The following is a 25,205-nucleotide window of genomic DNA, read 5'->3' as shown; positions in this document are numbered from 1 at the left end:
CTGAGGCAGGCATCCCATCCTGAGCACGCATGGTTCTCCCCACTGGATGAGATCTTATCTGAGAGAGAGAAAGTGCTCTTCTCCACCTGTTTTTTTTTTTAAATCCTTCCCACCACTCCGCTCACCTGGGTTGTTGCTGCTTTGCAGACTCACCCCTAGTGGTTTTCTTATTTCAGCCCAGGGTGCACCAAAAAAGCAAGAAAAGTTTTGTTCCTCCCGTGTCAAGGTCCTGAGACTCACTCCACAGAATGATCCTGTTTTCCAGAAAAACTTGAAACACCCCAGAGGCCAGCAATGGCCAAGGAAGTGCAGAAAACCCCTCTCCTAGGGCTGATGACTGTGTTTTCAGCTTCTCCCGACAGCAGTGACCGCATCTCCACTTCTACTTTCCAAGGCCTCCTCATGGGTGGGGGATTTTTTAGAGTCATTGCCAGTCAGGAGTGAGAGGGACAGAACACAACACCCTTCCAGGACTCGTGATGATGAAAAGAGAAACTTCCTGGAAATTGAAAAAAAAACAAAACAAAACAGAAAAGCACAAAGCAAACAGTAACAATTGCCTAAATTGCCCAGAGCACAAACTCACCATTTTTAATAATCTGGCGTGTTTTCCAGTCTTTTTTCTATGTGCATACTTTAAAAAAATTATGTAACTCATATATCAAAATCATTAGCGTTTTGTTTAGAAAATTGGACAGCAGCTATGTTAAATCTTTCTGAAAAAACAAACATTATGTTTATTTGTGTCTATTGCCAGATAAGCTAAAGGAAAGGTCAGCAAGCCATGGCTTGCAGGACAAACCTGGCCGATACTTCATTTTATACAACCCACAAGCTACAAATAGTTTTTACATTTTTAAATGGCTGGGGAAAAATCAAAGGAAGAAATTCGCATGTTCTCACTCATATGTGGGAGTTTAAAAAGTGGATCTCACGGAAGTAGAGAGTAGATTGGTGATTACCAGAGGCTGGGAAGGGAAGGTGGGGAGGGAAGGATGAAAGAGAAGTTGGATAACGGTACAGAAATACACTTAGATAGAAGAAATAAGTTCTTGTATTCAGGCCGGGCATGGTGGCTCATGCCTGTAATCCCAGCCCTTTGGGAGGCAGAGGCAGATGGATTGCTTGAGCTCAGCAGTTTGAGACCAGCCTGGGTAACATGGTGAAACCCTGACTCTACAAAAAACACAAAAATTAGCCAGGCGTGGTGGCACGTGCCTGTAATCCCAGCTACTCAGGAGGCTGAGGTGGGAGGATTGCTTGGGCCCAGGAGGTGGAGGTTGCAGTGAGCCAAGATTACACTACTGCGCTCCAGCCTGGGCAACACAGCGAGACCTTGCCTCAAAAAAAAAAAAAAAAAAAGTTCTTGTATTCAGTAGTACAGCAGGGAAATTAGAGTTAACAATAATGTCTTACAGATTTCAGAATATCCAGAAGAGGAAAATTGTGTTGGGTAATGTCCCCAACACAAAGAAAAGATAAAAGATAAATGTTTGAGGGGATGGGTATCCTGATTACCCTGACTTGATCATTATATATTATGTGTATCAGAATATCACATCTACCCCCAAATATGAACCAATATATTTTTAAAATATAAAAAGTAATAAAAATATTTGCATAATACATAAAAATGAAATTCAAATTTCAGCGTTCATAAAGTTTTACAGAGGTACAGCCACACCCATTCATTTACCTACAGCTGCTTCTATGTGATGCCAGCAGGGTTGAGTAGTTGCCAGAGACCATATTGCCCCCCAAAATGTGAAATATTTACTACCTAGTTCTTTACAGAAAAAGTTTGCCAACACCTACTCAAAGTCTGGTCGGTGGTAATTGTTTGTTACCAATCTACGATGAGACAAACATAGAAATTGAGAGTAAGACTTCAGAAACTTTTGGCTGGGCGTGGTGGACTCACCCCCATAATCCCAGCACTTTGGGTGGCTGAGGCAGGAAAATCTCTTGAGGCCAGGGGTTCAAGACCAGCCTGGGCAACATAGTGAGACACCCCTCCACCATCTCTTAAAAAAAAAAAAAAGAAGAAGAAGACTTTTAATAATTTGACAGTCTGTTTTAATTGTTAATTAAAAAATTTAAAGTTGGGGATGATTGCTGTATTTTTTCATTTTGCATTTCCGGTAATTGATTTTTGTTGTATTCTACTAACTTTTCAGTCCATAAGGGATCAAAAAAGGTGAAACACAAAAAAACTGATCCTCACTACAGATAATGTGCATTTTAAAAACATTCTTATAAATACCAAATATTGTTCTGTAACTTGCCTGGCTTTTTTTTTTTTGAGACGGAGTCTCACTCTGTCACCCAGGCTGGAGTGCAGTGGCGCAATCTCAGCTCACTGCAAGCTCCGCCTCCCGGGTTCACGCCATTCTCCTGCCTCAGCCTCCCGAGTAGCTGGGACTACAGGCGCCCGCCACCACGCCCAGCTAATTTTTTGTGTTTTTAGTAAGAGACGGGGTTTCACCATGTTAGGCAGGATGGTATCAATCTCCTGACCTCGTGATCCGCCCACCTCAGCCTCCCAAAGTGCTGGCATTACAGGCGTGAGCCACCACGCCCGGCCTTTTTTTTAAATTTTTTTTTATTTTTTTTACCTCCGGGAATGTTTCTGAGATATGCCCATGTTGAATATGTAAGGTTTTGTGTATCCCTTTTGTCTGTTGCATGATAATACTATTGCATGCTGATTATTTACTCATTCCCCTTCTCATGGACGTGTAGGTTATTTCCAGTTTTTTGCTAGCACAGACAGTGCTGCTCTGAGCATCCTGAACTTATCTCCTGGTACAGATGTGGGAGAGATTTTCCAGGGTAAACACCCAGTGAAGAAATAGTTGGGCCTCCAGATTTCTGCATCTTCAACATTACTAGAATCTGTCAAATTCTAATTTTTGCAACAGGATCACTTGAAAGCCCAGGAGTTGGAGGCTGCAGTGAGCTATGACTGTGCCACCACACTCCAGCCTGGACAACAGAGTGAGACCCTATCTCTTAAGAAAAACTGCACTTGCAATGACCCAGTTTCCAAATAAGGTCACATTCTTTAAGGTACTGAGGATTAGGATTTCAGCATATGAATTTGGGGAGTTCTCATTCAACCCATAATAATCACCACTGCTCTACTCTCAAACTATTACAATCCCCCCCAGAGTGAGAGCTTCTAGGGGCAGTGAATCTGTTTTACTTACTTTGTATCCCTACTCTGCCCAGTTCCAGGAGTGAAATAGGCACTCAATAAGTATTGGTTGAAGAATCAATGAAGAAATGGATGAGAGTAACATTTATTTAGCACTTACTAGTTTCCACCTTTATGATAATCATTTTAACCACTTTAACAAGGTTTTCTGTGTGCCCCCCATCTCTGCATTCCAGCCACCACCGTGCCTTTGCGGAGTTTCTCAGAGCTACCAGGCTCCTCCCACCACAGGGCCTTTGCACATGCCGCTCTCATCTGGGACACTCTTCTTTGGCCTCTTTACTCCTGCAACTTCTACTCCTCCTTGAGATCTCAGTTCAAGTCTTTTCCTCAAGGAAGTAGCTTAGACTTGTGCGGATTCTGTTTTTTTAACTTTTATTTTAGGTTTGGGGATACATGTGCAGGTTTGTTATAAACTCGTGCCATGGGGGTTTGCTGTAGATTATTTCATCACCCAGGTACTAAGCCAAGTATCCAAATAGGCTCTCAGTAGGTATTGGTTGAAGAATGAATGAAGAAATAGATGATAGTAACATTTATTGAGCACTTACTGGTTTCTTTTTTTAACTTATTATTTATTTATGTATTTATTCATTTATTTTTGAGATGGAGTCTCACTCTTTCGCCCAGGCTGGAGTGCAGTGGCACGATCTCGACTCACTGCAACCTCTGCCTCCCAGGTTCAAGCAATTCTTCTGCCTCAGCCTCCCGAGTAGCTGGGATTACAGGCGCCTGCCACCACACCTGGCTAATTTTTTGTATTTTTAGTAGAGATGAGGTTTCACCTTGTTAGCCAGGATGGCCTCGATCTCCTGACCTCGTGATCTGCCTGCCTCCGCCTCTCAAAGTGCTGGGATTACAGGCATGAGCCACCTTGCCCGGCCTTTTTTTTGTGTAATATTTTAATTTCTGGGATACATGTGCAGAGCGTGCAGGCTTGTTACATAGGTACACATGTGCCATGGTGGTTTGCTGTACTCATCAACTCGTCATCTAGGTTTTAAGCCCTGCATGCATTTGGTATTTGTCCTAATGCTCTCTCTCCCCTTGTCCCCCATCCCCTGACAGGCCTTGGTGTGTGATGTTCCCCTCCCTGTGTCCGTGTGTTCTCACTGTTCAACTCCCACTTATGAGTGAGAACATGTGGTGTTTGGTTTTCTGTTTCTGTGTTAGTTTGCTGAGAATGATGGTTTCCAGCTTCATCCATGTCCCTGCAAAGGACATGAACTCATTCTTTTTTATGGCTGCATACTATTCCATGGTGTATATGGAGCACTTACTGGTTTCTACCTTTATGATAACCATTTTAACCACTTTAGCTCATTCAACAAGGTTTTCCACTTTTCCAAATGTGAGGGGATGCTTCTAAATGGAGTCCTAAAAGGGCAAGAATATCTAAAACATTCCTGAAGAAGAATCATGTTATAGGGCAGTGGTCCCCAAATGTTTTGGCACCAGGGATTGATTTTGTGGAAGACAATTTTTCACGGGCTGTGGGCAGGGGACATTAGATTCTCATTAGAGCATGCAACCTAGATCCTTTTCATGTGCAGTTCACAATAGGGTTTGCACCCCTATGAGAATCTAATGCCGCCGCTGGTCTGACAGGAGGTGGAGCTCAGGCTGTAATGCCCATCTCCTGCTGTGCAGGCCCCATTCCAGGCCACAGGAGGCCTGGGGGTGGAGGGGCTAGAAAATCACCCCACCTGCGGGGAAGGGGATAGATCAGCAAGGTGACATTGTGCCACAGTGCAGGAAATGGACCCCTTCATGAATGATTTTAAGACACTGGATGTCCAAAGTGGAAAAAAAAAGAAACTGAATCTCTACCATACACTACATACAAGAATCAGCTCCAGAAGGATTAAGAACGCAAATGTGAAGAGCAAAAGTTTTAAAAGTTTAGGGAAAGAAATATATATTGCGGAATTTCTTTGCAACCAGGGATTAGAAAGAATTTCTTCAAGGTTGGCCAGGCACAGTGGCTCATGCCTGTAATCCCAGCACTTTGGGAGGCCGAAGCAGGTGGATCACAAGTTCAGGGGTTCAAGACCAGCCTGGCCAACGTGGTGAAACCCCATGTCTACTGAAAATACAAAAATTAGCCAGGTATGGTGGTGCATGCCTGTAATCCCAGTTACTCGGGAGGCTGAAGCAGGAGAACTGCTTGAACCCGGGAGGCAGAAGTTGCAGTGAGCCAAGATTATACCACTGAACTCCAGCCTGGGCAACAGAGCAAGACTCTGTCTTGGGGGAAAAAAAAAGAAAGAAAGAATTTCTTCAAGGAGATTTGAAAGGCATAAACCCTAAAGGAAAATATTGCTGTTTGACCACATTAAAATTTAAAATGTCATCAAGCGACACCAAAAACAAAGTGGCCAGAGGCTACACCCAGGAAGCAGATATTTGCACTACAAATTAACCAACAAAACCTGAGTCTAAAGACAGAAGGCCTGCAGCATCTCATTTCAGCCCCATCGCAATCGCATTAGGAAGGTACTATTTCTCTCCCATCTTCCTGAGTAGAAACATCAAAGCTCTGAAGGCAAAAGGGTTTGCCTGAGCCTCTATCCCTGGCCAGTGCCCCAGAAGAGCAGTGTAAACCCAGCCTTCATTCCTAGATCATTGCATCACCTTGAGCCTGGCTATAGCCAAGATCCTCACAGCTTAATAGTCTCTTCCTCACTGAAGTAGCTTAGAGGTTGTATAGATTCTTCAGTTACTAATAGTTGCCCCCCAGCCATATGAGGAATGAATGAACACACTCACAAACATGGCATTCTGACCTCTCTCCGGGCTGGAGTGGGGGTTTCAGGGTTCTTGGCTTCTCTTGCAGATCCAAAAAGACTCCCAGACTCAAGGGGATAATGTGATAATGTGAGATCGACAGGCAGCGGATATGGGCTGGGGCACCCATCACATGCCCCTGAGAGTGACTGTGCCCAGCAACCAGCATGTAACAGGGAGCTCAGGAGCTCAACCAAGCCAGCCGCTCAGAGGCAAGGGAATTACAAGTCAGGTGAAGAAACAAAGGCTCAGAGAGGTTGGGCACTGTGTCCAAGGTCACACAGCTAAGCAGCTGCAGAACTGTAAGACTCAATAAGCCTTCTGTTGCCCTACTCCTAGCCCAGATACCTGCTGATTCTCATTTCTCTCTCTCTGTCACTCTCTCTCTCACACACACACACACCCCAGCTGCCAGGGGAGATCAAAGACCCACAGCAGACAAGTTGCAAGTCACACTTTATTCACTCTCTGGGAGGTCTGGAGGGTTCCTGGGCAGCAGACCTGGGTCCTGGCAAGGAGGCATGGTGGGGAGGGCACTAGTTGGAGGGGTGGAAGGCGCCACGTTGGTGCCACTGCATGTCGCGGATACGGCGCACGGACTGCACCTGGGGGTGAGGGGCCCCAAAGTCGCTGCTGTCCTTGTAGTCTCCCTTCTCCAGCAGGTACTGCAGCCCGCGGTAGCCAGGGTACTGGTAGCCAACCCACCTGCAGGGCCAGAGGTGAGGGGAGGGTGAACCAGGGGGACAGGAAGAGAAGCAGAGATAGAGGCAAGAGAAGAGAGATAGAGCATCCATAAGCCACTAGGAAGGGTGAAGGCTCCCAACCATTGCCACTTCCAAGGGTAAGCAGGACACCCTTTCCACCCCACCCTTCCAGCACTGAGCCTCTGCTTTCTTCCTTCTCTTGACGGGGAGCTCACTGCCTCCTGAAGCAAATTTTGACTGAAGGCCTGTACTGTACTGTACTGGGGTCAGAGCAAGGGGGTGATATCTTAAGCTCACTGAAGCTTAGAATAAGCCAGGCCTTTGAACCATCTCCCTCCACTCCTATCCCACCTCCAAGCCCAGCTACAAGGTCAAAGAAGAGTTGGGGGAGGTTCCAGGGGCTACTTAATGAAAGTGCTGGTCTTCTCTCCAGAAAATGTCACACGGGCCTGGCCTGCAAGGACCTGCCTGGCCAGTCTCTGTGGACACCTCCAGCTCTACTTCGCATTCTTATGCTCCCACATCTCTGCATTCCAGCCACCGTGGCCTTTGTAGAGTTTCTCAGACCTATCAGGCTCCCCCCACACACACCACAGGGCCTTTGCACATGCTGCTCTCATTGTCTGGGATGCTCTTCCTTGGCCTCTTTACCCCTGCAATTCCTACTGTTCCTTGAGATCTCAGCTCAAGAATCTTTTCTCCAAGGAAGTAGCTTAGATTCATGTGGATTCTTAAAGTATTAACAGTTGCCCCTTCTAGACTGTTGGCTACACAGGGCCGAAGCCAGATCTCTTTAATCTCCTTCACCCTGGGCACCTAACACAATGCCTGGCATATGGCAGCACTGACAGATTGAATGAATGAATGAATGAATGAGGGAATGAAGGGGAAAAGAAGCACAGAACTTTGCACACTATTTTAGGAGTTTGACAAACCCCAAGAAGCCAGTACGTTTGGCTAAACTGGTTCTGTTGTGGGGAAAGAGCCTTAATTACTAGCACTTGCTGATTTCTGCTGTAAATGCACCTACTGTGGCTGGTTTCAAGCTGCCAGTGATTAGTCAACCAGTTCACACAAATTCTGAAAATTTAAGAGTCGGTTCCAGGCCGGGCACGGTGGTTCACACTTGTAATCCCAGCACTTTGGGAGGCCGAGGTGGGCAGATCATGAGGTCAGGAGTTTGAGACCAACCTGGCCAACATAGTGAAACCCTGTCTCTACTAAAAATGCAAAAAATTAGCTGAGCTTGGTGGTGGGCACCTGTAATCCCAGCTACTTGGGAGGCTGAGGCAGGAGAATCGCTTGAACCTGGGAGGTGGAGGTTACAGTGAGCCGAGATCGTTCCACTGCACTCCAGCCAGGGTGACAGTGCGAGACCCCATCTCAATTAAAAAAAAAACCAGTTCTTACAAGCTGGTATAAGCTGTTTCCAGCACACCACTGCCCAAAGCTCATCTGTGGACCCCCATGGAATCCAAATTTTTTACCATGAGAAATCCCTCATTGCTGATGGCCAGGGTCGATGTGCCCAGGAACTTCAATTCAGTGGAAAATGACACCTCCTGTTCCCAAACTTAGGGACACACGCAGTCAAAGGCAGCATGGGCTGGTCCTCCTGCTTCTCATAGCTTTCAGACTACTCAACTCATTCCTTCCTTCCTGCCTCAACCTAATCCTCCCTCTGCCTCAACTTGCCCCTCTGACATACATGTCTTGCTCACTGGCGCTGAGGTTAAGGCCAAGGTTTCTCCACTCCGAAGGCATACCATTTCCCCAAAGGCAGCTCTAGAAAGAAATTCAGGGGCTGTAAGCCAACTATGGGCAGAGAATTCCCATTTACTTTCCAGTGGGAAGCCAGAGGTCAGCAGAGCACACTGATGTGTGCAAGATCACTAGTGTGTACAGGGCAGAGCAGGACTTAGGACCCCAGAGTCTCAGTTCCTGGGGCAGGGTGAGCCAGGGCTGGCAATGCACTTACGTGCCACTCTGCACCCGCACAGATGACACCTTCTCCTGGTAGCCATGGGCGTGGAAGCTGGGTACATCGTCATCTATGATTTCCATCTTCTTCCCGGTGAAGTTGGGGTTTTCATAGAGGATGATCTTGTGCTCTTGGCTGTCCTATTGGCAGAGGATGGGGGGAAGTGAGTATGGGTGAGGGGGCCCAGGGTTGGCCTTCCCACCCCATGCTCATGCCCCAGAGTTGGGATCAGCATGTCCCACACATCACTCTCTGCCCAATGCACCTACCACGTGTCTATGACAACTGCTGTTGGATCACAGCCATTTGTTAAGTTTCTACTGGGCCATTTTCATGTAACAGGCACTCTGCAACACTTTGGGGAATGTTTGATTCTGAAATGTCATTTTTTCTTCCTCAAGTTTCTCTTTTATAAATGGTGGCTACGATCTACCTACCCACCCACATGTGAACACCCACACATGCACACACACATGCACACCCACACTTGCACACACACATGCACACACACGTGTGCACACCCACACATGCACACACACACACATGCACAGGCTAATTGTGCCTCTAATAGGCACCTGAGATATTTTGATTTTTCTTCATTTCTACATCTCTTCCCATCCTCCTGTTTCTATGACATTTTCCTTAGTTATCTCATCTAATCCTTTAGACATAAAACCCTTGTCCCTTAGACATAAAATCCTTTTATGCCATTTAGCCGATGAAGAAAGTGAGGCACAGAGAGGTCAAATGACGTGCTCAAGGTCACAGAGCTGGGAGCAGCACAGCCAACTTGGGAACCTGGGCCTGTGGGGTGCAAAGTCCAGTATTCTCCAACTTTCCAGTAGGTCCTGGGAGGAGGTAGACTGGGCTTGGAGGGTTTGAGAGTGTAACTGAGCAGTGACGGGCCCTGTCCCCTTCCCAAGAGGTGACACACTCACACACTAGTAAGAATCAGGATCTCAGAAGCACTGAAAACTCATAGTGGCACGAGTCTTGAAGAAGAGATAACCACCTTCTTCTCCAGCCCCAAACTCATTATTTCTTGTAGTATTTCTGATGGCTATTGGTTATTGAGCAATGACGGGAGTTGCCCAACCCTGGCGGGGCGGGGGGGTGTGGGCACCAACCACATAAAATAGAATGTGAATAGTGCCCTCTGGAGAATTTCATAGTCTTGTGATTGCAGCCCCCTCGATTTGCGCAGTGTGACAACCCTCAAGCTAATAAGCACATTGGAATCTCAGGACAGTAGATACCAATATGCCCATTTTACAGATGAAGAAACTGAGGCTCAGGGAAGTAAAATGACTTTTGCAAGGTCACCCAGTGAGGAGGTTCCTCACCAATCAGAAGGGGCACAATGCTAGAGGGGCAGGCTCCTTCCTGGTCCCCAGACCTCTGGCTCCAAGGTGGCAGAGAGAGAAAGTAGGATGATGGGCAGAGAGAGGAAGTAGGATGATGGCAGGGGGCTCACCACTTTGATGGGCCTCAGGGAGCTGAGGGAGTCCGTCCTCCGGCTGCTGGTCCATGAGTCCCAGCGGGGGTACTCACCCTTCTCAAACACAAACTGCTCGCCCTTGCAGTTGGCCTGTTCATAGCCCACCCAGCTGCCACAGAGACAGAGAGAAAGGGGGCAGGTCAGTTCCACTCCAAGCTTCCTATGGCAGAATCCTGGCTACTCACGTTGGCCCCTAGGGGTCACTCTTGCCCAGCCCGGCAAGATCTAATAGCCCCACACAAACCTTAGCACAGCAAATCCAAGTGCAAAATCCCCTCAGTTATCTAGAACTCAGTGCTCTGCTGCCTTTACCCACCTGGAACACAGTTAAGAAATAAGAAGGCAGTCTAAATAACGGCCCAGCAACAAATACCAACATATAGACGCCATGCACTAAAGCCAATAGCATGCTGGTAAGTTAATAGCCAACTCTCAAAAAACAAAACAGAAATTAACACTCTTGATTTGCAGCGTTCACCAATTCCCATGGTGTAAATGCTCCCACTGTGGCAGATTTCAAGCTATCAATATGACACGGCTGCAAGTGAAGTTAGGAAGAGAGATGCACAGTCAGCCTTCACCACTGAGAACTGACTCCAGAACATCGCTGTGCCCAAAGCCCCTCTCCTTGGATCTGTTTCTTCTCTTGTTCCTGTTGTTAGACTCTGCCCAGACTCTGTTTTTGTAGATCCACATTAGAAGAAAAATAGTACATTAAAAAGGGAGGGATGGCCTTCAGGTCGGGCACGGCTAATAGAGGAAAGCAGAAAATAGGAGAAAGAAGACACATTCTGGGGCCAACCAGTGCAGAGGCGAACATTTCAGCAATGTGCAATAATGGCTGTTCAGAGGAATAATGTTATTAACGAAAGAGGAGACCGTGTTTATTATCCTCTTTTGGAAGAGTAGTCTTGGTCCAGCAGTTCTACTTTAGGCAATGGGTCCTTAGAAAGCAGTTGTCAAGGGGCTAGGCGCTGTGGCTCACGCCTGTAATCCCAGCACTTTGGGATGCTGAGGCGGGTGGATCACCTGAGGTCAGTAGCTCGAGATCATCCTGGCCAACATGGTGAAACTCCGTCTCTACTAAAAACACAAAAAGTTAGCCAGGCACAGTGGTGCATGCTTGTAATCCCAGCTACTCAGTAGTCTGAGGCAGGAGAATTGCTTGAACCCGGGAGGCGGAGGTTGCAGTGACTTGAGATCGCGCCATTGAACTCCAGCCTAGGTGACAAGAGCTACAACTCTGTCTCAACAAAACAAAACAAAACAAAACAAACAAACAAACAAACAAAAACAGTTGTCAAGGGATCACAGATATCTGAATAAGGATGTTCACTGTGGCATTGTTTATAATATCCAGTGACTGAAAAACTTAAACATCCTACAGTCAGGGCCTGGATATGACATATTCAATCACGGACTGTTACAAAGCCATGGTAAGTAATGACATAGGATGTGGGTTCTCAAATGTAATTGGTGTTAACTATCACCAGGTAAGCTTGTTAAATGCAGATTCCAGGCTCCACAGCTAAGTTTGATTTAGTGGGGCTGAATTGGGGCCCAAGAACCTCCATTTTAAAGCATCTCCCTTCTGTGAATCTGATGCTAATTTTCCTCAAACTACTTTGAAAAACACCAACATAAAATGCTATTTAATGACATGGAGAGAGTTCATGCTACCTTGTAAAGTTTCCAAAGTGAGTAATAAAACATTATATTTAGTATGATCCAAGTTTGATTTGATCATATATATACACACAGACAGAGAGAGAGAGAGAAATCCAAATTCATGCCAAAATCTTAACAATGGTTACTTCTGAGTAGTGAATACAAGTCACACGGTTTTTTGCCTTAAACCATATCTTCTTAGTTTTAAAATAAATGATAATTAATAAAAATACTAAATGTTATATTTTTATAAAAGAAAGCAGAAGAGTGTAAAATCTCTTTGGGAAATTTTTTTTCATCAAAATATTTGAAAAGGCAGCTGAAAATCAGATGTGGTGCTTAAACGGTCAAATCTCAGCTATCCAGAAAGGGATTCTCTTGGACGTAACAGATTCCCTGAGTGTGTCAGATGACCAAGGCTTGGCAGGGCCACTGCTTTAGCTGTGTTCTGCACATCTTCAGGTTCTGACCCATGTAGGGCCATGGAACTCTGCAAAATTCCCTGAGAACCTGGAGGTGTGGTATGGGTCACCTTAGGATCTCCAGCTATATCTGACTTACTGGCCACCAGTGGACATTCCTACATCCTGAGGCTTTTACAGAGAAGGAGTGATCAGAGAAGCTGTGGTTTTGTGTCCCAGCCTCTCTGAAGGCTCACATAGGACTATGCTCAGCTACATCACATAAGGTGAGTCAACCATTCAGCTCCCCTTCTCTCTTGGATAGAGACCTGGCCCCCAAGTGTGCCAAAAAATCTGTAAAGACCCAGTATTGTCAGGATTTGGGAAGGGAGGAGAGGATGCAGAGCTGGAACATCCAGCCTTAAACCTCCCAGGAGTGAGGACACTCCTGGAGCCAGAGATTGGCAGTTCTAAAAGCTTCATGAGTCACTATGTCCATCTTCCCGCCTTGAGGAAGTGGCTGACCTCTGTATCAGGCTTTCCACATGACCCTCTCCCTTCATCCCCAGAGTACATGGTTAACCTCATCCTACAGAGGAGGAAACTGAGGCTCAGAGGGGGAAGGTCCTGGTCCAACACCACACAACCCAGAAGTGGTGGAACCTGGATTTGAACCCAGCTCTGACTGCAAAGCATGAAATATCTCCATAGGCTGCCAGACCCCAAAACTTGGTCCCCAGATTTGCATACAGGAGCAAGGGTAGATTCCCCCACTCCACAACCTGATCACCTCACCCAAAGTCCCTGACCAGGAGAGGCCACCCAGGTACTTACGGTCCAGCCTGCACTAGGACAGAGCCTGCCTTCTCCACGCCAGTTTCCTTCAGGTTGGGGCAGGGCCCATTGAGCTCATGCGAGTGGCCTTGAAAGTTTTCCTGCTCAAAGATGATGATCTGCAACAGGAAGCAAGACTCGGACCCTCATCATGATGAAGAGGAGTGAGAGCTGGGTGGTAGACGTGGGGAGGGAGCTCACAGAACCCAAAGGATGCTGAAGGGTTCACCTCCAGAGCGACAAATCAAACATAAAATCAAATAGCCCTGCCTCTGGCTATAAGCAGCCGTGGGACCTTGAGCCTGCATTTCTCCTCTCTGAGCGTCAGTCTCCCCATCTGTAAAATGGGAAATAAAGACAGAACCTAGGCCAGGTGTGGTTGCTCACCCCTGTAATCCCAGCATTTTGGGAGGCTGAGGTGCGAGGATTGCTTGAGCCCAGGAGTTCCAGACCAGCCTGGGCAAGATGGCAAGACCCCACTTCTAATTTTTTTAAAAAAGAAAAAGAAGGCTGGGCGCGGTGGCTCACGCTTGTAATCCCAGCACTTTGGGAGGCCGAGGCGGGTGGATCACGAAGTCAGGAGATTGAGACCATGGTGAAACCCCGTCTCTACTAAAAATACAAAAAAATTAGCCGGGCGTGGTGGCGGGTGCCTGTAGTCCCAGCTACTCGGAGAGGCTGAGGCAGGAGAATGGCGTGAACTCGGGAGGTGGAGCTTGCAGTGAGCCGAGATTGCCCCACTGCACTCCAGCCTGGGCGACAGAGTGAGACTCCGTCTCAAAAAAAAAAAAAAGAAAAAGAAACAAAGACAGAAACTGCCTTGTGATATTGTTTGTTAGAAGGATTCAGTGGAGCATAATGGTTAGCACACAGTATTTGCTCTGCTTGTGGGACACCTAATTGTGACTTAATTAAGACATAATTATGTTAAGAGATATGGTACAGATCCCAGCAAGTGGCAGAGCTGAAATTGGAGCCCAGGCTTGTCTGATGCAGCTGAAATGGAAGCAGCACATTGCATACCCTAACACTCAACCCTAATGTTCTCATCAGCCCCAGGGAGGGGGCCATGGGATCCCCATCGGGGAAACTGAAGCTCTGCAAAGTGAAGGGACCCACCCAACATCCCACATCCAAGCATTAACCATGAGGCTAGCTGCCGCCTTTCATGGTTCCAGTGAAGATTTTGGAGGTAGAGCTTTTCCAGCCACATTTCCCCAGCAAACTGCCCCTGGATGAAAAGATGGGCTCAGGTCAGCACACTCCCAGTCGGGGCAGCTACAGAATCAACACGGTCAGCACAGGCTGGATAAACATAGCCCTCTCTCCCAGGCCTGGGATTAGCCACACAAAGAAAGGGAAAGGGGTGCCCTACAGGGCTTAGAGGCGAATTCCACGGGCTCAATCCAGCCTTTACAGTCAGTGACCCAGCCCTTTACAGTCACTGACTCAGCCAGAGATAGGGTCAGGAGACAAGGGTTCCAATGTGTCCTCTGTTACATCCAGTTGTACAAACCTAAAAAGCAATTCAATACTTTGGGCCTCAGCTCCCTCATCTGTAAAATAGGGACTCAAGAATGTGGAAGTTCGGGGCTAGAGTTTATTATTACCCTGGCCTGGGAGACCAGGGCTTGTGGGTGGGTAGCACATAGTATTTGCACTGCTTGTGGGAGACATAATTATGTTAATTAAAAGACATGCTACAGATCCCATGTGAATAAGTGGAAGAGGTGAAATTGAAGCCCAGACTTGTCTGATGCAGCTGAAATTGAAGCAGCACTTTGCAGACTCTAACCTGTGCACATTAACACTGGGATCTTGATCAAATGCAGTTTCTGAGGTAGCAGGCCTGGGGTGCCCACCTGAATAGGGGTAGGCAGGTGAGGAAGGGCAGTTTCTCCACGCATTTGAAAGCCCAGAAGCTCAGAGGACCCAGGAGCTGAATAGCATTGTTATTAATCAATAGAGTAGAGGGCAAAATTTTACAAATTATCCAATCCTTTAAGCCTGCACTGTCCCACACAGCAGCCATTAGTAACATATGGCACTAAGCACATGTAATTAGCCCATATTATTACTTATACTGTGCTCTAAGTGTAACATACACATCATATTTTGAAAATTCAGAATGGAAAAAATAATGTAAAATATCTGCCTAATAATTCTTACATTGATTATATATTAACGTGCTCATCTTTTGGATATATTGGGTTTCATAAAATGTAATATGAAAATTAATTTCACCTATTTCTTTTTACTTTTTATGATGTGGCTACTAGAAAATTTTGCATTACCTAGGCCGGGCGCGGTGGCTCACGCTTGTAATCCCAGCACTTTGGGAGGCCGAGGCGGGCGGATCACGAGGTCAGAAGATCGAGACCACGGTGAAACCCCGTCTTTACTAAAAAAATACAAAAAATTAGCCAGGTGTGGTGGCGGGCGCCTGTAGTCCCAGCTACTCGGAGAGGCTGAGGCAGGAGAATGGCGTGAACCCGGGAGGCAGAGCTTGCAGTGAGCCGAGATCGCGCCACTGCACTCCAGCCTGGGTGACAGAGCGAGACTCTGTCTCAAAAAAAAAAAAAAAAAAAAAGAAAATTTTGCATTACCTATGTGGCTCACATTATAGGTCTAGTGGACAGAGCTTCTTGCTTTTTTCCAAACTCACCCAGCTCATTCCCACCTCAGAGTCTTTGCGCCTGTTCTTCCTTTTGTCTGGATGCTCTCATCAACCCTCACCTCCATTTTTCACTTTTCTGTGGAGATGGGATCTCACTATGATGCCCAGGCTGACCTCCAACTTTTGGGTTCAAACAGTCCTCCCGCCTCGGCCTCGCAAAGGCACCCCCAATTTTTATATAGCCGCTTCCTCACTTGACCCAGGCGTCTGCTCAAAGTCACCTCCTCAGAGAGGCCCTCCTGGACCACCTGAGCTAACACAACCACTGCGACGGTCAGGAGCCCCTTCCCCTAGTTTACAATTGTTTGTAGCACTTCTCACTACTGGAAATCATATATTCATTTATTTATTGTCTGTCCTTCTTCTGGAAAGTAAGCCTCAAAAGGGACGGATTGGGGTGAGCAGGTGAGGGGCTGCATCTGCTCAGGCTTCCCTGGCCCAGGAGGCACCGAGTCAGACAAAGGGGCCATTCCTGAAGGAACTTGTGCCAGGGGCTACCAAAGCAGGGAGGCACAGGAGGGCAGTCAAGTGGGTGCTCCTCGATAGAGGTTTGAGGGCAGACTGGGTGTGACAAGCCTCTGACGTTGGGATAAGATCCTGCCGCCCTTGGGTGGGCAGGTGGATGAGAAATCAAAGAAGGAATTATTTGCTGGTGTTAGGTGGATGCTCACCCCGGGCCGGGTGTTAGGCTGAGCCTGGTTTCTTTGGCTCTCACAACTTCCCTATGCAATAAATCTGACTCCTCCTTTTACAGAGATGGAACTGAGGCTCAGAGGGATCAAATAATTGGCCCGGGTCACACAGCAGGTGCAGAGCCAGGACTCACACCCACCTTCCGTCTACTAATCCCATCTCTGACTGAGAATGAGGGTCTACTCCAGTTTTAGGGAGCCCTGTGGACAATAGGGTGTGGCAAAACAGGTAAGGGAGAGAGAAACTGAAGTCTCCAAAGCCAGAGGCTGATACTGGGAATCCCAGCATGCCAGCTATGGGCTGGGGAGGGACTTTCAGAATCAGCCCCAACTGTGTGGGTAGAGGAGACTGAGTCCCAGAGAGGGGCAGGGGCAGAGAGGGGGTACCCATGAAGAAAGATGCCAAGCCCATTTTACAGAAGGGCAACTAAATCTGGGAGAGAAGCATTGCACGCCCCCTCCTCCGAGAGGTACCCACCTTGGGGTTGAGGGACTGTGGCTTGCCCGCCTGGGTCTGGTGGTCTGAGGCCATGGTGGACTGTCCCGTGCAGGAATGACCTGGAAGAAAGCAGCGAGGACCTGGAGGGACCACTGGCTTTTTCACTCTGTGGGGCCTTGAGACTACTCCCCTCTGGCCCCAAACATTCTCTTTTTTCTCTGGTTTCAGACCATCCCAGAGCTGTGGGGTCCGTAAGCAGCGACTTCAACTTCTGTCCTTAGCTTCATTTATTTCTATCCAGGCCAGCTCCAGAAGGAGGGAAAAACGAGGTCTACTCAAAGAAAAAGAGCGGTAATAAACTAGAGCTTAAATGAGGTCCCAAGTGGGTCCCCAACACTCAACCCCAGACAATAGATACCACACAGAATATAGAACGGTCAATCCCAGAACTTCTGCCTTTATGCAGAAATTTCTTAAATAAAATTGTGTGGAACAAACAAAACCTATGCACTGGCTGTATTTTGTGGTGTGGTGGTGCCCAGTTTAGAAACTCACAAAGTTCCCTGTTCCCCTGCTCCTTCTCCCACCCTCTCCCTGGGACTCCTCTCCCCATCCTGGTACCTAGATTTCTCTTCTCTGCCACTGGTTTTACTCCCCCATTAGTGAAATCATCTGATACAGAACCCACGTTACAAGAAAGGCAAGAAATGGGTGCGACGGTAGAAATCCAGGCACTGTGGCAGGCAGCAGGGTAGACCTGCCTTAGCTAGTGAGAACATCAGAAAAGTCTGGAAAATTGTCAGCCTCTTCCCCCTTCCTGCAGGAGGGGTGGTCAAACCAGCTAGTGAGAACATCAGAAAAGCCTGGAAAACTGTCAGCCTCTTCCCCCTTCCTGCAGGAGGGGTGGTCAAACCAGGCTGTGTTTCCTCAGGGGTAAGAGAGGAAGTCTGGCCTCCCTCTTCAGAGATAACGCCAGCTTCCAGAAGCCCCTTCCACATGAAAGGCCAAGACTGGATGTTTCCCAGGAGGAAGAAATGCAGTTACGCACCTTGGCAGCCAAACCTACTGCACTCCCGCAAGAAACCAGCCCTCTGGGCTTGTCAGAGTGCCTGCGGTCCCGCCATATCGCTTCCCAATCCTGAGTGTTCACAGACTGAAGAAGCTCAGTTGGTCCAGTTCAGGAGCCGTCTCTGCTGCCTACCAGAATTGAGACTCTGGGCAGGTCACATCCTCTCCCTATACCTCAACTTCCTGTTCTATAAAATGGGGACAGTAATGATGTCTAATAATACCTGTGAACAGGTTGTGAGGATTCAGTTATGTAATGTATAAAACCAGAAGCACTTGGCCGTGGTCCCAGAACACGCTCAGCATGCAGCAAATGGCAGCAATTGTGGCATTATTAGAGTCATTTCTACCACGCTTTAGTGGCATTGAAATCACCTGTTGCTGGGAGCTGTCACATACCTGAGGCTGCATCCTACCCCCTAGCACTCCCAGAAGCTAGGCACAGAGTGGGTGCCCCATAATTGCAGATGTGGAGGAAAACGGACTCACCCACCTAGAAACATTGCTGAACTGTCACTGGTTTGATTCTTGCAAAACCCTCAGTTACATTCTCCTCCTCAGCAACTGGTGAAACAAGGATGCTGACAGTCTGTTTAATATTAATAATAAAGAACATTACCCCAATGCCCACTGTGTGCCAGGCACTGTGCTGGATGATCCACCTAACTTCTCTTGAATCCGTACAATAAAGAAGGCTTTTTAACCCCCTTCCCAGTTACCAGAAAAGAAAACTGAGGCTAACAGCATTGAAGTCTCTGCCCAAAGTCACTTGTCAGAATCCAGGTGCTCCCACGCTTGCCGACAGGGGGTGAGGATGAGAGAAAGAAGGGAAGACAAGCAAGAGAGGCAATCTTACCAGTGACACCAGCCCCTGCGAGTGCCGTGAAGCTCAGCCAGCGGGAGGTGGCATTTATACCTTCCCCAGAAGTGCCGGTGCCAAGATGAGTGACCGCTGTGTTCCTGCGAAAAGCAGGGTGAGAATGCTGGATTAAGCTCTCACCAAAGCTCAGGTCAGCAAATGCCCACAGACATTGTGTCTCTGCACAATAATGTCATTAGCTTTCAGATTCGGCTGCGCCAGGGCGGTCAGGCGGCTGGGCAAGGAGATGCCCACTTTGCATGCATCAGCCATCCGGCTGCCAGGGCCGGGGGCACGCTGGGTTCACTGGTACGGTCAGTCAGGCCCTGAGGCATGGCAGACAGAGAAACATCTCAGTGGGCCTGGGGAAGAACAAGTAAAGAAGGGTGGTTTGGCAGAGTCCGGGCTTCATTCATCTACCCATTTATTCATTCAACAAATATTTGTCGGGCATCCACTTGGTGACAATCTCTGTTCTAGGGGAGAGTGTCAGGAAGAGGACCTACCCCAGCCCAGGCCATTCAGAAAAGCTCCTGGGAGGTAGCGCATCCCTCAGGGATGGAGAAAAGGAAGCCTGGGAACAGAGTGGGGGGACAGTTCCAAGCAGAAAGCGTCCATATACAAGGAACCAGCATGGTGTATTTCAAGAAGACCTGAAAACAGGTTAACAAAGCTAAAGCATGACATGTGACAAATAGGGCCTGTGCCAGGTGGCCAAGGTGGGCAGGGCCTGCTGTTGCAGGGCCAGGGAGGCCAATTATGGAGAGTGCATTTTATTCTCAAGGCCCCTGGCTGTTTCTCTTTCTTTTCTTTTCTTTCTTTTCTTTCTTTCTTTCTTCTTTCTTTCTTTCTTTCTTCTTTCTTTCTTTCTTTCTTTCTTTCTTTCTTTCTTTCTTTCTTTTTTCTTTCTTTCTTTCTTTCTTTCTTTCTTTCTTTCTTTCTTCTTTCTTTCTCTTTCTTTCTTTCCTTTCTTTCTTTCTTCCTTTCTTTTTCTTTCTTTTTCTCTTTCTTTCTTTCTCTCTTTCTCCTTTCTTGCTTGCTTGCTTGCTTCTTCTTTCTTTCTTTCTTCTTTATTTCTTTTGAGATGGAATCTCACTCTGTCACCCAGGCTGGAGTGCAGTGGTGTGATCTCGGCTCACTGCAACCTCTGCCTCCCAGGTTCAAGCGATTCTCCTGCCTCAGCCTCCCTAGTAGCTGGGACTACAGGTGTGCGCCACCAGGTCCAGCTAAATTTTTTTTGTGTGTATTTTATTAGAGACAGGGTTTCCACATGTTGCCCAGGGTGGTCTCGAACTCTTGAGCTCAGGCAATCCATCCGCCTTGGCCTCCTAAAGTGCTGGGATTCCAGGCATGAGCCACCGCACCCGGCCTGTTTCTTAACCACTGTCCTGGAGTGAGGTGCTCTTAGATCCCTACCACTGGCCCCATCACTGCCACATGGGTGCCCAGCCTTTACTCACGTTTCTTTCCTTTTTTTTTTTTTTTTGAGACGGAGTCTCGCTCTGTCACCCAGGCTGGAGTGCAGTGACACGATCTCGGCTCACTGCAAGCTCTGCCTCCTGGGTTCACGCCATTCTCCTGCCTCAGCCTCCTGAGTAGCTGGGACTACAGGCACCTGCCAACACGCCAGGCTAATTTTTTGTATTTTTAGCAGAGACAGGGTTTCACTGTGTTAGCCAGGATGGTCTCAATCTCCTGACCTCATGATCTGCCTGCCTTGGCCTCCCAAAGTGCTGGGATTACAGGTGTGAGCCACCGCGCCAGGCCTTTACTCACATTTCTTTAGTGCACACACCTTCCTTGCAGCCCAGGCTGTGTCTTGAGCCAATCCGAGGCTTGGAGATTGGGTCAAGTACACCTGCTTTCCCGTCTCTCGTTTTCTTAATGCACATATGCATGCACACACATGCACACACACTACGCACACATGCCCCAGCCCCCTAGCTGGGCTGTTCCTTTTGCAGCACTCATCACCACCCAACATTCTGTTACTCATTTATTTTCTGTCTTTCCAATGAGAAGATAAGCACCACAAAAGCAAAGTAGTCCCCCTGGTTTACCATGGTATCTCCAGAGCCCAGTGCCCGACGCATAGTAGGTACTTGTTTTAAAATCCCAGGGCTGGCCAGGCACAGTGGCTAACACCTGTAATCCCAGCACTTTGGGAGGCCGAGCTGGGCAGATCACCTGAGGTCAGGAGTTCGAGACCAGCCTGAGCAACATGGAGAAACCCTATCTCTACTAAAAATACAAAATTAGCTGGGCATGATGGTGCATGCCTGTAATCCCAGCTATTCGGGAGGCTGAGGCAGGAGAATCGCTTGAACCCGTGAGGCAGAGGATGCAGTGAGCTGAGATCATGGCATTGCACTCCAACCTGGGCAACAAGAGCAAAACTCTGTCTCAAAGAAAATAAATAAATAAAATAAAATAAATCCCAGAGCTGCTGTAATAAAGTGTCACAAACCGAGCGGCTTAAAAACAACAGAAATTGGGAAAGTAAAATGGTGTTGCCACTATGGAAAACAGTGTGGCTGTCTCAAAAAAAAAAAAAAATCCAACATAGAATTACCATATGAGCCAGCCATTCCACTTCTGCACACGTGCCCCAAAGAATTGAAAGCAGGGAATTGAAGAGATATTTACACACCCATGTTCATAGCAGCATTATTCACAATAGCCGAAAGATGGAAACCACCCAAATATCCATCAACGGATGAATGGATAAACACTATGTGGTCTATCCATACAATGGAATATTATTCAGCCTTAAAAAGAAAGGAAATTCTGACTCCAACATGATGAGGTTTGAAAATGTTACGCAAAGTGAAATAAACCAGACACAAAAGGACAAATATTGTATGATTCCACTTACGTAAGTTACCTAGGGTAGGCAAATTCATGGAGACTGGAAGTAGAATAGAGGTTACCAGGGGCTAGGAGGAGCGGGGAATGGGGAGTTATTGCTTAATGGGTACAGAGTTTCTGTTTAGGATGATGAAAAAGCTGGGGATGGATAGTGGTGATGGTCCCATAACAGTGCCACTGAACTGTACTCTTAAAAATGGTTAAAATGGTTAATTTTATGTTTTGCAGTATTTTACCACAAAAATGTCCAAAAAAAAAAAAAAAACCCAGAAGTTTATTGTTGTGTAATTCTGGAGGCTGCAAGTCTGACATCAAGCTGTCAGCAGGGCCATGCCTGCCCCAGGGGTTCTAGGAGAGGGTCCTTCCTTGTCTCTCCCAGCCCTTTGTGTTTGCCGGTAATTGTTGGTGTTCCTTGGATGGGAGTTGCATCACTTCAATCACGTGACTGTCTTCTCCCTGTGTCTTCACATCATCTTCCCTTAGTGCATGGCTGATTCTATGTCTAAATTTCTGCTTTTATAAGGATGCCAGTCATGTTGGCTTAGGTGACTTCAATAGGTAACTTCACCCTGATGACTTCATTTTAAATTGATCCCTTCTGTAAAGACCCTATTTCCAAATAGAAGGTCACATTCTGAGGTAGTGGGGGTTAGGACTTTGGAATATCTTTTATGGACACAGGTCAGCCCATAATAGATCTCAGTTAATATGTGTTGAATAAATGAATGGATTCAAGACCTGGCTGTGTCCTTATAAATAAGAAAGAATTCCTAACATTTCGGTAGTATGAGAGCTTGACATGAGTCAGGCATTGTCCATACTCATCTTTTTTTAATCCTCCCAACAAACTCAAGATGTAAGTATTGTATTTATCGATCATTCCATTTTATAAGAGAGAAAATTGAGGCTCAGAGAGACTAAGCCACTTGCCCAAATTTGCACGGCCAGTGAGTAGTAGGACTAGGCTTTATGGATTAAGCCCTGAAACTGTCTGGTTTCATTAATTTAATCCTCACAACCATCTTTGAAGTAGGTATTATTAATGTCCCCTAATACAGATTAGGAAGCCAAGGCTCATAGAGCTTAAGTAACTTGTTTGAGGTCACACAGCCAGGAAGTGGTAGGACCAGTGCTTGAACTTACATCAGACTGACTTCAAGATAAATGCTCTTAACTTTTAAACTATAAAGCTTTCTACAGAGCTCTGGGAATTTAGTGAAGTTTTTCTCTTCCAGGCCTCAATTTCCCCATCAGAAATGAAGTCCTTGGCGCCAAGACCATCTTGGTCGGGGAGACCCTAACCTAGCGGTGCTAGAGGAATTAAAGACACACACACAGAAATACAGAGGTGTGGAATGGGAAATCAGGGGTCTCATAGCCTTCAGAGCTGACAGCCTCAAACAGAGATTTACCCACATATTTATTAACAGCAAGCCAGTGATAAGCATTGTTTCTATAGATTGTAGATTAGCTAAAAGTATTCCTTATGGGAAACAAAGGGATGGGCTGAAATAAAGGGATGGGTCTGGCTAGTTATCTGCAGCAGGAGCATATCCTTAAGGCACAGATCACTCATGCTATTGTTTGTGGTTTAAGAACGCCTTTAAGTGATTTTCTGCCCTGGGCAGGCCAGATGTTCCTTGCCCTCATTCTGGTAAACCCACAAACTTCCAGTGTGGGCATCATGGCCATCACAAACATGTCACAGTGCTGCAGAGATTTTGTTTATGGCCAGTTTTGGGGCCAGTTTATGGCCAGATTTTGGGGGGCCTGTTCCCAATACTTGGTCCCTGCACCATGTATTAGGTTGGTGCAAAAGTAATCACAGGTTTTGGCATTACTTTTGATGGCAAAAACCACAATTACTTTTGCACCAACCTATTATTCTCATTGAGTAAGCAGTCAGGGTTTTCACTGGCTGATAGAAGTGGTAAAACATGCTAGGGAGATGTTTGATTATTATTCCTATTTTTACAGATAAGCAAAGTGAGGCTCAGAGAGGAGACTTTCTTGCCCAAAGGCTCACAGCTACGAAGTGGTAGAGCTGGGATTTGAACTCAAAGATCAGGATTTGTAGACTCCAAAACCTTCAGCCTAGCCTACTTCTCTTCTCTTACCTGTTTCCTTCTCCTTCACACTTGCGAAGAATTAAATATTTTGGCCCATGGACATTACAATATTTGTAATTATACCCTTTGTAAATGAGCCAATCATGTGAAGCCCTCAGTAGCGGCTCCTACAAATATTATAGAAAGCGCTCAGTAACTATGGCTTGTATGCTATTCATTATTATTACATCTGTGCAGATGGCAATGTTTTAAAAGACTTTTTATTTCTTTTCACTCCCTCACTCAAAGTAGGTGCCAAGACAGAGACTGTCAGCAACCTGCCTGTTTCTTTCTACTAATTCATTATTCATTTCTACTTCCAGCAAATGTGTCAACTATGAACTCAGTGGGGAGTGATACAGATAGGGTCCCCACCTTGGTGCAACTTACAGCCCATAGGTTCCTATGATCTCAAAATGCTTTGCCTTTTTAAAAATTTGAGGTAGGGTCTTGCTCTGCTGCCCAGGCTGGAGCGCGGTGGTGCTATCACAGCTCAATGCAGGCTCCAACTGCTGGGCTCAAGTGATCCTCCTGTCTCAGCCTCCTGAGTAGCTCAGACTACAGGTATACACATCTGTGCACAGCTAATTAAAAAAATTTTTTAGGGGTAGGGTCTTACTATGTTGTCTAGGCAGGTCGTGAACTCCAAGCCTCAAGCAATTTTTCTGCCTTGGCCTTCCAAAGTACTAGAGTTTCGGTCATGGGCCACTGCATCTGGCTGATCTTTGCTTTTGATGTGACCTGGGTAGTTTGCTCATCTAGCCAATGAGCTAGGTCGTGGAGAGCTGAGCCATGGCTCAGTCATCTTCATGCCCCCAGTGCCTACATAGGATCTAGCACATAGTAGGTGCTCAGAAAATATGTATTGACTGGCTGAATTAATTAATGATAAAGAGCAGGGGTGTCTTCATTTGGGCTCTACCAGAAGCAGACTCTAAGACAACAAGTTCAGATGCATATAATTTATTTGGAAAGTGATCCCAGGGAGCATCAGGAAGTAGGAAGTGGGGAAGCAAGCCAGAAAAAGGCAGGCAGGCAATTCAGGGTGTATTAGTGAGCAGGTTACCACTGGGTCTTCTTAAAATTAGGGGGTGTCATGTGACTCATTCTGGTCAGTGGATTCTGAACAAACATGACTGGTGTAATTTCCAGGTGAAATCATCTTCTTACAGGTGCCACACTTTCCAGTGCTCTCTTCTCTTCTGCTGTCCTGAGATGGCAACATTGCAAAATGGCAGAGCCTACACCAGCCTGGGTCCCTGAGTGACTCTGTAGAGAAGAGCCCCCTGCTGACCAGCACTAGACATCTTTCATGAGTGAGAAATGTTTCGTTGTTTTCAACCACCAAGAATTGGGGGCTGTTTGTTACCGCAGCATAGCCTGACAGATACATAGAGAGAAGGG

At 46.8% G+C, this 25,205-nt stretch overlaps 1 protein-coding gene across 1 annotated transcript; it reads right to left on the bottom strand.

Annotated features, from left to right (window-relative positions):
• Positions 1–6,443: 6,443 nt before the first annotated feature.
• On the bottom strand, positions 6,444–18,901 carry LOC100602585 (beta-crystallin B2). The gene is made up of 6 exons (XM_003277720.3): positions 18,823–18,901; positions 16,938–17,017; positions 13,091–13,209; positions 10,164–10,296; positions 8,687–8,829; positions 6,444–6,709 (listed from the first exon to the last, which is right to left on the bottom strand). Exons 2-6 carry the CDS (start codon positions 16,989–16,991, stop codon positions 6,541–6,543), a joined length of 618 nt encoding a protein of 205 aa, XP_003277768.1. The 5' UTR covers positions 16,992–17,017; positions 18,823–18,901; the 3' UTR covers positions 6,444–6,540.
• Between the last annotated feature and the right edge of the window lie 6,304 nt (positions 18,902–25,205).

The sequence above is a fragment of the Nomascus leucogenys genome, chromosome 7b, assembly GCF_006542625.1.
Source record: "Nomascus leucogenys isolate Asia chromosome 7b, Asia_NLE_v1, whole genome shotgun sequence".
NCBI classification, from domain to species: Eukaryota; Metazoa; Chordata; class Mammalia; order Primates; family Hylobatidae; genus Nomascus; species Nomascus leucogenys.
This window is presented reverse-complemented; position numbering and strand designations above follow the sequence as displayed.